This window comes from Marmota marmota, unplaced genomic scaffold (genome assembly GCF_001458135.2).
Source record: "Marmota marmota marmota unplaced genomic scaffold, marMar, whole genome shotgun sequence".
Taxonomy (NCBI): Eukaryota; Metazoa; Chordata; class Mammalia; order Rodentia; family Sciuridae; genus Marmota; species Marmota marmota.
In genome coordinates, this window is record NW_026000019.1 from 22,732,826 (window position 1) to 22,746,334 (window position 13,509).

Consider the following 13,509-nt stretch of genomic DNA (forward strand, 5'->3'; position numbering starts at 1 on the left):
AACTTGGTTCGATCATTCATTATCTGGCAACTATTTACTGAGTACCTACTATGTCAGCGGCCTGGACACAGTGACGGGTAGTAGTGGTGACGTCTTGGACCTCCTGGGGCTCAGGTGCACTCTGGACACGTGACACTTTATGGCACAGAACAACAAGGCTGATTTCCTTGGTGACTTGTGAAACCTAGTCCCATTTTATTTGCGCAGCATTTGATTTTCCCCGGTGCCTGCGACGTCTTCATGAGCCAACTGATCACACTTTCGTGAGACCTTCTGTTCATGTTATTTTTACCTGGTTCACAGAGCACAAAGTTCACTAGAACTAAGCAAAATTTAATTTTGAAGCCAACAATGGACGAGTGTTGTGGGTGCTGCTCAGTTGGGGACAGTCGCTTTCCGCCTGCCCCGGGTGGTGTCCTTTGGTAACAGCGCTTTGCAGGAGCGGACACTGCATCGGGCCTCTCCTCTCTCAGACGCAGGTGCTGCTGCCTGCCAGAGGCCTCTCTAGTCCCTGAAGCCAATGGACCCTTCCCTGGGGTCTGCAGGTTGGGAGGAGCCTGCCTAAGGATATGGCCCACTGTGTGAGTCAGCTTTCTGTCTCTGAGACCAAAATACTTATCCAAAACATCTTAGAGGAGGAAATGTGCGTTTGGATCGCGGTTTCAGAGGTCTCGGTCCATAGTCAGCTGGGTCCATTGCAGAGACATCGTGGTGGAGGGGTACGGCGGCGAGGAAAGCTGCCCAGGAGCAGAGGGAGGGGGAGGGGGCTGGGACTGGATCAGCCCCAGTGACCAGCTTCCTCCAACTGGGCCCACCTCCGGTAATCCACTCAGCCACCGCTGAGGAGGGCAGCGTCCGGATCATGTCCTAGAGCCTTGCTGGGCTGGGGACAGTGTTGCCAAGCCCCCCAGAGGGGGAAGCAGGGCCCCAAGTGAGATCCCTGAGTTACTCGAGCACCTGTTCCGCCTGCGTGTGGACTTTCCATCGTGTGACCAGCAGAGCGGTGTGTGAGGGGCTGGGAGCGAGCTCTGCCTTCCTCTGCCCATCTGAGTTGGGCTCCTGTCACCAGCAGTGTCCTCACTCATTCGATGGCATCAAACTTTCACCAGAACAAAAGAGTCCAATTGAAAGAATCAACTGCTTTCCTTTCCACTCAGTTATTCCTTTATTTGACATGTATTAATTGAGCATCAGCCGGCCAGTCCTGGTCCAAATCCTGCGCAGTCACATGGACTTGGTTTCCTGTGTGAGAGCTCGAGGCTCAGAGGCCAGGGCTCCTCAAGGTCGCGGAGTTGCTGTCCCCTGTGTGGCTGAAAGAGCAGCAAGGCCCCCTTGCAGGCACCGGCAGGTCTGTTCAAAGCACACAGAATTTTTTTCCCTTGCTCTCTCTGTGGAGTAAGGAAGGCCCAGTCTGAAATTCGAGCGTGACTACAGGAAGAGTGGAAGAAGGAGTCCGACTCCTCTCCTGCCTTATTGCTGTGGAAGATCTGTGTTCTATTTTTAGCCTCTAAATGAACCTAAATAAAGGCCTTCCTGCCCTGGTTCTGACTTTGTGCCACCTAAGATGCCAATGACCTTCTGCAACCCCAGTTCAGAAGTCCCCAGGTCAACCAGGCCGGGGCAAGGCCTGATGGAGGGGCTCCAGGAGGACAGAGGACACCTTTATGGCAGTACCACAAAAGGGCCTCCTGTCCCTAGGGGACCCCTGCCCAGAGGCCCCATCAGCAGTTGGCATGGCCTGGGGTGGGTCACTGCTTTCTCACGCAGATCAAATGGTGTGGTTGACAAGGGTCAGGGTAGGAAGGGCTCCTGGCCATCAGGCTGGCTCCCCCAACCCCCACCCCCTCCCCTGCTCCTTTCTCATGTGCCACTGGGTTTAGACCCTCAAGAAGTGTGCCCTCCTTCTCCACCCCAGGCTTCTGTTCCACACTGTTCTTAGCACAGTCGTGTGCACACCCCCCCGGAGCTCGCCCAGATCTGCGTGTGAGCAGACCCCGTCCACAGACAAACAGTACACAGACCTCAAAATAACCGACACACGTATCTCCCAAATTCTGTTAAAATCTAGGGTTTATCATAGCAACCACAGTATCAGTCTCAACCAGGTTTCAAGTTCGTTACAAAGTTACAAACTATTTAAAAACAATTTGAAAAAAATGCATGAGAATCTCAAATGTGAACACTGTGCTGGATTTAGAAAGACTAAATTGGATGAGAAACCTGAGGTACCCTGGTGACACCAGGCCTTTCTGTCTGGCACTGTTGTGACGTCAGGGGCCGAGTGGCCTGACGAGCTCCCACTGCCACACCAGCTGCTGAGGCACTAGATGCCAAGCCAGAGAAGACCCCAGGCACACGAAGGGACCCCTCCCCTCACGGGTCAAGGAGCGGTGGCCGGGCCTTGCACCTCCATGTTCTCTCCAACGGTATTAAACACGAGCCACCGGTGAGGACAGACCCGCCTGGGTCAGCAGAAGGCCGGGCTGAGGCTCAGGAGAGGCTCCAGCCAGGGGAGCGGGAGGGGTGTCTGCATGGGCAGCTCGAGGCTCCTCCTGGAGGCAGCAGTGGGCACCGACGGCTACACAGGCGGGCGGAATCAGCCAGAGTTGCTCAGGGGCCCAGCTTGGCCACCAGCCTCTCTGTGGAGTCCCTCCGGCCCCCTCCTGGTGGCAGCAGGCTTGCCTTGAGCCAGCACCCACTGGGAGTCTCAGCTGGAGACCGTGGACAGGAGAGCTCCTGAGGTGGAATAAGCCAACCTTTTTTCTCTTTAAGGTTTCAGTAAGTCTCTCTTTGGGTCCAATGTTTTCAGAATCGGCTGGGCAGCTCACATGTGCAGAAGCTGAAAAGCTGTCTCTGGGGCCTTGATACAGTTTAAGATTTTCTATAACTTACAGGAATTCTATTTTTAGCAAGATGATTTTCTTCCTTTCCACCCACCCAAAGTTAATTTTTACTGACCTTGGAGAACCACAGAGATCTTAGACTAGTGAAAGGCTGCGACTGTACACAGGCAGCATCAGGTCAGCCCAGTCAGCTCAACGGGCGGTGGGCTGCCGGGAGAGTGGGGGGGGGTGCCCAGGTACCCAGGCTGTCCCATTCCCTGGGGAGCTGTCACCACAGTCAGTGGCTTTAAACATTGACAGAGTCCATCAAATGACACAAGCTCAAGCTGATAAGCTGCTGCCCGTGGATTCACTCTCCATCCACTGGGACGTCCGGCATGGAGGCCAGGAACAGCCGTCCGGGTTCCCGAGTCCCCCGCCAGCTTCGGGCGGCATCTTCTGCTTCTGCGATGGCTTCGTTTGCTGCTGCTGCTGCTGCTGCTACCATTTTTGCTGCCACTTCCAAAGAGATGTCTGTAGCAGCTTTGCCACTAGGGACCACGAGCTCCTTTTCACATTTTGGTGTCCTGGAAGGGGCTGTCATCCTGTAAAGAGGGGGAGAGCATGAGTTGGAAGCGAATGAGAATGGGAAGCTGGACGCTCAGCAGCCTCCCTGGGGATGCCCCATGAGGCGAGACCCAGGCTGGGAGCTTGACATCACCTTGACAGGCACCCACCCATCCCCATTAACTCTGTATTAAGGTGAGACAGTGAAGCACAGAGTGGGGAAGTGGCTTCCCCTAGGTCACACAGCTAGTAAGTGGTGGAGTCAAGATTTAAATCCAAGGACCAGAGCTTGAGTCCTCCACTCCAAGGGGATTCCCATTCAATTTCCTTTTCCTGAAATATCGCTCCAAGTTCTATGGCAACATACACATGGGAAAATATCACAGTGAAATGAAAAGAGATTGCTGAGCTCGGGGTGTGGCTCCCCTGCCCTGTGCCAGGCCCTGGGTTTGACACCCAGCACTGCAAAAACTAAATAGAGGCCTGATGCTGGTGTAAAAGGACCACCACGGGCGATTCACTTGCCATTCATTCTAAGGTTCACTGTTAGCGAGCTCCTCCTGCGCCAGCAGCTGGGCCGGGACTCAGGCCTCCTCCACCAACTGAGAAATGGAGACTTTCATGAACGTGCCCATGATATGTGATGTGGACCATCCTAGGGAGCTTTCCTGACCCCAAGCAAATGCACAAGGAGGTTGGACATTTATCCTGGGGACAATCAAGAAGGCCCAGGAGAAGAGGGTGGAGATGCCTGGCGGCCAGGGCTGGGCCCAGGTAGGTCTGCAGCAAGGGCAGCAGTGAGAGCTCTCAGTGGAAAGGACAGCAGAGCAGGGAGGAGGCGGCTGCTGGTGGGGAATGATGGGTGCAGAGGCTGGCTGGCTGCAGCCTGGCTCCCACCGTGAGGCAATGGGGAGCCATGAAGGGCAGGGACTCCAGCAAAGCTCAGCGGGTAGAGAAGAGTGGACTTCATTTCCCTGCCAGCAGTATCCAGTCTCAGGGCAGGAGAGGCGCCAACAGAGGTGGTATTTTTAGGAAGATGAATTTGGTGTGAGTGTGAGGGGCTGGTCTGGAGCCCAGGAATTCTGGTGGGAGTTGTTGTGGCTGATACAGAAATGAGAAGGAGACCGTGGCAGTGCTGGGAGGGAGGCCAGCAGAGGGGTCCCTGGGAAGGACCGTGGCTAAGGAAGGTGGAGGTGGGAATGCAGGGCCATGCACCACCAAGAACTGGAGGGACAGGGCCATCAGTGGAGCCTCAGCCACCTGCCCGGGGTCTGGGAGTCTAAGGAAGAGGAGGAAGGTTCCAAGTGAAAGTGGAGGAAGCAAAGAGCCCGGCCTGGGGCAGCCTGGAGCTGGGGAGGAGGTGCCCAGGCTGGCGCGACCCCAGTGAGGCTCCTCCTTGGCAAACCTGGCTGCCCCGCCCAGTCGGATGGTGGGTGCTGTAGGGACCCCCTGCAGCGCCTCCCTCCCTCGCGACCTGCTGTTCCAATGCGCCACCTGCCCGCCACGGCAAGCCCCTGGAAGACTCACTCTTTTGCGAGGAAATGTTAAATGCCCGTGAGGGGTGACCAGGAGCGGGCTTGCCCCTCAGAGGCCCTCTCACATCTCTGCCCTGCCTTCCCCTGAAGAGCAGAGCGCCCCGTCCGGGGGCTCCCCAGCCGGCCGGTGGAGGGCACACCCGTGCACTCGCCTCTGTCTTTCCCACGCGGAGCCCCGGTGTCTGCCCCAGTGTCTCCCCCGGTGTGGGGGTGAGTGGTGGTCAGCGCACACTGCTTGCATTCACCCGGTCAGAACTAGTTCATCTGACCAATGTATTTCTGCCAATCAAGGCACACGGCAGGGATTGGATCAGCGGGTGGAGGAGCGGCTTAGGGTGTGTCTGCCTCTGCCAGGTGGGGAGGACCTAGGACAGCGGTACCCGAAGCTGTCACGGTCGCCCTCGCTGGCTGGCGCTGCCTTTGCACTGGACCGCGGGCATTCTGATCCTCACCTTGACCAGGCTGGGGAGGGACAGAAGAGCCGAGGCAACGACCCTTGCAGACTGAAGTCCGCACAGGGCAGAGGAGCTCTGAAGGCCGTTTGAGCTGATGACCACAGCAGGTCCCAATCTGTCACAGTGATTGAAATCAGTGACCCGGGGCAGCTCCTGGGCCTCCTGAAGCCTGGATGTCTGTCTCTGTAAACCCAGGGACTGGGTTAAAACCCAGGTTTTGCATCTCAGTGAAATAAGGAAAGGAGGAGGGTGGAGAGGCTGCTGTTTGGGGGTGACCCCTGGGGGCTTCGCCAAGGTTCCTTTGTCAGGTATGTGCTAAGGGGAGACCTTGAGCCAGCCCCAGGCTCCCGCAGGCTGCGGGAAGCCTCCTCCCCGAGACCCCCTGAGGTGCGGTCCTGCCCTGCTAGCTCTAAATCCAAGGGACTCGACCCTTCAGGATGGGAAGATGCTGTCGGTGAGATGAGAAGCTCCTGGCAAGGCAGGCACCTCTGGCCTGAGCACAGATTTGGGAACCACGGGACCCGCTTGGACCCTGGAAGGAGGAAGGACAGGCTTGTACGTGCCTTCTGGGGCATGGGGGACTCTCCGAGCTCCAGGGGCTTTAAATCTAGATTGCGCACTATAAATCTAGGCTAAGGGGGCTGGGGACATAGCTCAGTTGGGAAAGCGCTTGCCTTGCGCGCACAAGGCCCTGGGTTCAATCCCCAGCACCACACACACACACACACACACACACAAAATCTAGGCTACAGGTGTTTCCCTTAGAATGGAGGGTGTAGGAAATCGGAAGCATCTTTGCTTCATGGAGGAGCCCAAGGGGTCTCAGTCATACCTCCTTGTCTTCCCTCTGGTTTGCGTGATGGAGTGGAGGGCGCCTGGGAGTTTTTCAACCACCCACTTCCCTTCCACCTTAGACCTGTCCTTGGGTTACTGCTCTGGGGTCAGCAATTTTCTCACCTCTTTTAAAGTTCATTCATTCACTCAACAAATATTTTTTAGGAACCTTTTACATTCCAAGTTCTGGAGTAGGTAGGTATCAGGGATGCACTAGGGGAAAAGAGTAGAAAAGATAATAATAAAACAAACATGAGAATTTCACAATGTGATACCCACCATAGTGACACAGTGGGCTAGTGGACAGTGACTGACGGGGAGGATGGACGCCTCTGAGAGAGCGTCCAGACAGGCTTAGGCGAGGAGGGGCCATCTAAGCTGAGAGCTGGGTGGGGGGTGGTAGTGGCCATGCGAGGGGGCAGAAGGTGAAGTTTTCCAGGGGAAAGGCAGGAATGAGTGCACCCGATGTCTGAGGAACACCACAACATCATCCCGGCTTGAGCACATAGCGGGGAAGGGTGGGAGAGAGGGACACGTCCAGTCCTGCCCCTGGAGCTGGCCAGTGCATCCTTATTTGGAAATAAGGTCTTTGCAGATGTAATTAAGGATTTCATGGTGAGATCACTCTGGATTTAGGGCAGACCCTATGCCCAATGGCTGATACCTTACAAGGGAGAGGAGAGGAAAATCTGAATCCCACAGGGGCCGCCCGAGGCCGGGTGAAGGTGCAATTGCCGGCCAGAGTGTGGCCATCAGTGCTGACGAGCCCCAGGGCTGGAAGAGGCTGCAGGGCCACGGCAGGGAGGGACAGCTCTCCCGAGGCCCCGGGTCCAGAGGTCACGGCACTTAATTTTGGAGCCCAGGTCCCCAGAACAGTGAGGAAGTGTCTTTCTGTGGTTTTAAGCTGCCACATTTGTGGTCACTCATAGACAGCACCGACACAAGAGCGAGTGATTTTAGCCAAGAGCAGGTGATCCCAACTAACCACCCACCATGCCCCCACCCTGGGGTGCTGCACAGGAACAGAATACGCGGTGGGAATAAAAGTGGGAGCAGAGCCAGGGGAGGCGCCTGGTAGGATGCGGGGGTGGCGAGTGAACCCCTGAGGCACAGCGAGCAGGGAGGGGAGAACACGGGGTGCTGGGCTGACGGGGATGAACGGGTGCTGCCAAGGTCTGGCCTTTGTCTTTTTGTGGTGCTGGGCACCGAACCCAAGGCACACAGGAGGCAAGTGCCACGCTCAGCCCAGTGAGATTCTGGGGGGAGATTTCAGGTCTTTGGGGGAAATTTCCCAAGTCTTTGGGGCTGGTTCTGTCCCTAAAGGTGAGCTCCAGCTGGGATCCTGGGAGCTGGGGAGGGGGAAGAGCCAGAGGAAGGTGGAAGGTCCAGAAACGAGGAAGGTAGCGAGGCCAGCTGTCCCCTCCTCAGGGGCAGCAGGAGCCTAGGGCCTGAGTGGATGTCACAGAGAGCCTCCTGGGCTAACCGCCCAGCTCAAATGCCACCTTCACTGGAGGGTCCTCAACTCCTTCCCCGATCCCCACACCAACCCCTTCTCCGTCCCTCGTGCTTTGGGCTTCCCCAGGAGTGTCCTGCCTCCACGTCCACGTGCCGAGGCGCCGCTGGCCGACTTGCTAGTCTGGGAGTCTCTCTCTTTTCTTGGAAGGAGCACCCTGGTTTCACCCCGGGGCCCCCAGACAGCCGTGAGCCCAGGGCCCTGCACTGGTGGCCTCAGTTCCCAGCTGTGCAGGGCTCACGCCCTCCGCACACACTCAGCCTCCCAGAACTCCCCGTCGGCGAGGCGCTGACCACGAGAGACACACTTCCCTTCCTGTCCTGTCCCCTTGTCCTGTCAGCGCCAGCCTGTCTCCCTGCAGCCTGCATGAGGCTGGAGCCAGCCGCCTTCGTTTCCGCCCACTGAGCTGCTTCATCACAAGCACAGGGCGTGTGACAGGGCACTCCCGGGCCTGCACAGCTGTCCTGGGTGACCGAGCCGGGCCACCTACCGTGGGGACCTTGCTGCTGGCCTCCAGTGTGGTGTGGCTGGAGCCTGGCTGCAGAGCTGCCGGCTCCTCTTGCTTTCCCTGGCCTTGCTCCTGTGCAGGGACATGGCCGTCCTGCAGGTTTTCAGGAGGACACTGAGCGGCCTGGTCCCCGACAGCTTCGCGCTCCGGCTCCTCAGCACCTGGGCCCTCGTGTCCAGGCGGGTCCTCTCCGTTTCCAGCGCTCTCCCCCTTCTCCTCCGTGGACCTCGCCCTCTCCTTTTCCTCTCCGGCTGCCTCCTCCTGCACTGGGCCCCCGGGCCCAGCCTCTCTCTCTGGGCTGGCCGTTCGGGGAGGTTCTGGGGCCTCCTGTGCGGGGCTCTGGCCAGCTGCTTCTGAATTCTGCCCGGCCTCACCTTGCTTGGCCTCCCCTGGGGTGCTGGCCTTCTCCTCTGGCTTCCCTGTCCTGCTGGGCGTCCCCGGAGGAGGCTTCCCATCGCATCCTGGGGCTCCCCTGTCCCCCTCTCCCTCTGCCCCCTGGCTGGCCGGGGACACCCCTGGGGCCCTGCTCTTGACTGTGAACACTTCTTCCCCGTTCTCCTCCCGGGTGCCGTTCCCCTGAGATGCCCTGAACTCTCCCAGCTCCCCGCAGTCCGACTGCGACCTGCGGAACCGCCTGGAGGGAGGGCGTCTCTTTAGGGAGCCCCTGGTCCGCACCTGGAGAAAGAGAGAGAGAAACGTCACCCAGAACCTGTGAAAGGGCCCAGAGGAGGCTGCTGTCCTTCCAGGGCCCGCTAGTGCTCCCCAACTGCCCCCCACCCACGGCTCAGCTTCCTGGAGAAGCCCTCGGGCCTCTCACCTGAGAAACAAGAGAGCTGGGCACGGCGCTGCCCTGGGAAGCGCCACCGGTTTGGTGTCTGACTTAGCGATTTTGTGGGGAGATCTTTTTAAGGCTGTACCTATAAGCAATCAGTTCTTCAAATGCTCTGAGTGCACTCCGCCGTCGCCAGGCTTCTTCCTACACTGACGAGTTGGACACAGTCTGGCTCTAGTTTGTAAGAGTCGGGCTTTAACATTTTTTAGACAAAGGTGAGCCCACCAAGGAAGAGGCCTGAGGTCTGGAGATGACCTGGCCCCGGTCAGGGACCTCACGGGCTGAGCTGGACGGCCGTGACCAGCTTCCTCTCTTGCCCCGGCTGGGTCTGCCTTGCCCCTCAAAGCTGGCTCACACTGGCAAAGCTGAGCCGCGAATCCTTTGCTTCCTGGGAGTCAGGCCCAGGGTCGGGAGCCCTACCTCAGCAGCTCGGTGTGGTCCCCTGCATCAAAAGTATGTAGGGCTCAGGATCAGGCTTCATCTGGGACACTAGGCTTTGCCCTACGTGACGGAAGCCATGTCTCCTTTAACACCATGTGAACTAACTGTTTTGTCATCTGTCGATCCTAGCTCCTTCTCGGAGGCTTGGAGTAACTTCTTGTTTCTCAGGGGACTTCCCTGGACCTGCTCCCTAGCTGCTGTCGGAGCCCCTGGGTGTGTGACCAGGCGCTGTCCTGCCTCCCTGCTGCTCCCTGCGGACTGTCCTGCGGGAAGGACGGCTCTCCACTGGGCGCCAGCTGCCTCGGGTCCCAGCGCCCTGTGGTGAAGGACCTCTGCCCTGTGCCCAGGCAGCAACTCGAGCCTGCCCATCATCGGGTCAGAACAGGGAATCCTGCAGTCCTGGTGGCCCCGGCAGCCCTCTGTGTGAGCCACAGGTCAGGTCCTCACGTCTGTTTCCAGATCCTGAGGTCCCTGCCTGTGCAGCTGGGCTCCATTCTGAATCCCCACTGCTCTCCACAAGGCAGAGCCTACTCTGTCCCCAGACTGTGTCGGGCCACCACAGGGACAAGGCAGGGAGGGAGGAGAGAGGCGGCTAGCTGGAAGGTGAGCTTAGTTCAGGAGTCACTAGTGGGGGAGAGGAGCAGTTTCTTCCTCTCCAGGAATACAACAGGGGAGGGGACATGCAGGGTCACCTGGCCCAGCGTAGCACCTGGGAACCGGAGTTTACCTTATTGTAACAGGGCAGGTGACTACCTTCTGGTGGCTGGTCGAAGCTGACAGGTACCTCCTCTGTCTCGCTAGGCCGGGGCCGCACGCCAGGACTGCTGGGCGTGGACGGGGGACTGTGAAACGGTGACACCATGGCCTTGAGTCCAGGACTCTTGGGCGAGGCCCCGGGCAGCAGAGCCGCTGGATCGAAGGTCAAATTGGCCTGTTGAGAAACGGCGAGGAATTTCAAATAGGGTTGCGGAGAGGACCAGGGCTTCTACTTGGGCTTGTGGGTCTCCTGGCTCGGAACTGGCTGAGACTGGTTAACTCGAGGCTTCTCCTGTTACTTGGCAGCCAGTTCTCTGGGGCCACAGCATGGCCTGCTCCCTCTCTCCAGCTACCTGGCTTGCCACACGCTGTCTTCCAACGCTGGCGGGTCCAACCAAGGGGCCGGCACCGGTACCGCCCCAGCTGGTAGCCCAAACAGCAGCTGCTAGGCACGGCAGGTCCCCGGGTCTCACGGAAGGTCGGTCCCCATCGCTGCCAGCCACTCAGCAGCAGTTGCTACGCAGCGGAGGCCCCGCTTGGCACTGGCAGATGTCACCTCGGCAGCAGCCCTGCGCGTGGGGTCTGTTCTCACGAACACATCGGAAACCTGGCAAGGGACCTCTCCCCGGAGCTCGTGCCTCAGCCTCCTGGTTCCCTCCTGGTGGGTGGCCAGCATGGTGGCCACCGCTGCCTCCTCTCAGGTGGGAGGGGCAGAACACACCAGCGCGTGCCTCACTGGGAAGTCACGGTGCAGGTGAGTCTGCATCCAAATCACCGAGGGTGACCAAAGGGAGGGTTGGGCAGGGGAGGGCGGGTAGACCCCAACCCACCCGCTGCCATGGCAGGAGGCATCAGCGAAGAGAGTGCGCGAGTGTCCCCCTCCTGCCCTCTCATCGCCAAGTCACTGTGTGTCCTCCAGACAGCAGTGGGACCTCATCAAGAAGAGACAGACCAGGACAGGCAGCTGCAACCGGAGGTCCATGGGTTCTCCATGATGACTCACTCGACTGCAAATACTGGGTCTTGCACTTCACAGCTGCTGTGTGACCTTCTGCCAGCCCAGGAGCCTGTCTGAGTCTCAGGTTGTTATCTTTCCTTTTCTTTTAGGCTGAACTCCAGAGTCTTTATAGAGGACCCTGTTTGCTGTCTTCTGTGGCTCACGGCTCTTACCTCACAGGCACACCCTCCTGACTGCCCTGGGCCCCCACCTCCTCAAGCCAAGGCTGCTGCCCTGGACAACCCTCGGTGCACTCAGGACTTGCAAACTACAGAGTACTAACGGGTTTAAGAAAGCATCAGTATTTTTATTGTGATCCTAATAAAGGATGAATAAGGCAAGAATGAATCATGGAAATAATTAAATGTAGCCAGGTGCAGTGGCACAGGCCTGTAATCCCAGCAGCTCGGGAGGCTGAGGCAGGAGACTGCAAGTTCAAAGCCAGCCTCAGCAACAGCAAGGCGCTAAGCAACTTAGTGAGGCCCTGTCTCTAAATAAAATACAAAAAAGGCTGGGGATGTGGCTCCGTGGCCAAGTGCCCCTGAGTTCAATCCCTGGTACAAATAAATAAATAAACAAAAAATGAAACGTATAAAGTATTCAAGTGAAGAAGCGATGCCCTGAGCCCAAGCCAAGTCAAGAAGCAGCACGTAATCAGCGCCACGGGGAGGCTGAGCCCTCAGAGCCGAGGGAGTGGAGCAGGGCCAGCTCAGGGCTTGGGGCAGAGCGCCTTCTCCTGGCTGTTAAAGGAGGGCTCTCCGCCCCTCCAGATTTTTCGCAGGGAGATCCCTCCCTGTGGCTGCTTGCAAGTAAAGTGGATCTTACTAATCAACCACACAGCAACAAAGAAAGTTGACCTTTGAATCAAGGACATTCTAGTGAAGAGAATCCAGTTCCTAACTGATGCAGTAGGACATGAGAGGAAAATCCACGCTGACAGTGGCTTCCCTGTCCCCTCCCCAACCCGTCCCCCCATGGGCTTTGGCTGACCTTTTTAAGGAGGCTCAACAGTTACATGTCCAGATCTCATTCTGAACTCGCCAAGTTTTCCAAAAAGGCTCATTAGTGACTGGGAAAGGGAACGGACGCACAGCAGGGTACAGAACTTGGGAACTAATCTCTGGCACTTGGACAAGAGTATGGAGGGCCGCAGGGAGCAGAGGCAGGTCCCCGGCTCCACCCCTAGTGGGCTGCCAGGAGGAGTTCTGGAGTGCTGGGCCCTTCTGAGATCCCTGGAGGGTACGTGGAGCCCGGAGCCTAGAGTACAGGACAGTACCTTGGCCCCCAAAGACCAAGGTTGAGAGGCCCTGATGGATCAGCAGGAGCTGGCCCACCACACACCAGATCTTAGCCTTTCCCTCCATGTCTTTCACTGTATCAGGTGTGAAAACCTTGTCTCCCCCACAAGATTCTGAGCTCAGGGCAGAGTCGTCTGTTCATGGACACCCCATGGGGCCTGCCCAGCCATGGGTACAGTTTGCAAGGGTTCTAGGCACACAGTGGAGGGGCAGGGCAGAATGCTGGCCAACCAAGGGATCTGGTCATGTCCCCGCAACACACAGTGGCTCTGTTGCAGCCCTGAGTAAGGCTGAAGCGGTGTGTGGCTGGCTCAGGCCTTTGAGCAGAGGGCTCCGTCTTCCTGGAGTGTTTCTTGCAGTTAAAGTGTACTTTTCCAAGACTTTCGAGGCACCCATTACCTGTCCACTCATGCGTGACATGGTCCTTGTTAGATCTTTGCCCCAGGTGAAGGCTGCCAGTCTCGCCCTTTAGGGCAATTTGGTCATTAACTGGTGACAGGGGACAACTATCCAGGTGAAAATGGGGAGCACCCCTTGAAGCCCCCAAGACCTGCGACTTTGGGATGAGAAATGGAAGAAAGCGAGCAGCGGGACACGCACTCTGCACCTACCTGGAGCTTCTCGATCAGGGGCGAGCTCTTCACCTTGACTTTGGGCGGGTGGCCAGCACTGGGCGGTGATTTCTATGGAACAAATGGACCAACACGAGCAAGTGAGTGAGGTGAAGAGGGCGGGCTCTGTGGCGCCCAGAGCCGGGTGGAGGACAAGAGGAGACACGGCCTTCCTCACCCCACTGCTTAGTCCCATGCCTACCTGGCCTCAGGCCCAGGCAGCCCGGTCCCCCATCTCACCACCAGCAAGACCACTTGAGTCTAGGAAAAGTCAGGGAGTCCCCCATGCCAGGGAGAATGACTTCATTGTGTCTGTGGGCAGCACATCTGCACCTGCTAA

At 57.9% G+C, this 13,509-nt stretch overlaps 1 protein-coding gene across 9 annotated transcripts in view; it reads right to left on the reverse strand.

The window, feature by feature from the left end:
- Positions 1-2,052: 2,052 nt before the first annotated feature.
- Positions 2,053-13,509, reverse strand: part of Rcsd1 (RCSD domain containing 1) — a 52,397-nt gene continuing 40,940 nt past the window's right edge. For 2 of the 9 annotated variants that reach the window (XR_007350075.1, XR_007350074.1), the window contains 6 exons: positions 13,170-13,241; positions 10,235-10,438; positions 8,217-8,909; positions 6,337-6,426; positions 5,377-5,562; positions 3,998-5,289 (listed from right to left, as the gene is read on the reverse strand). Coding sequence is in view for 4 of the 9 variants with exons in the window: in XM_048810085.1 (XP_048666042.1) it covers positions 6,361-6,426; positions 8,217-8,909; positions 10,235-10,438; positions 13,170-13,241 (1,035 nt within the window). In the remaining 5 variants the exon portion in view is untranslated. The other 7 variants (XM_015491884.2, XM_048810088.1, XR_007350072.1 and 4 more) reach the window with 6 other exon arrangements.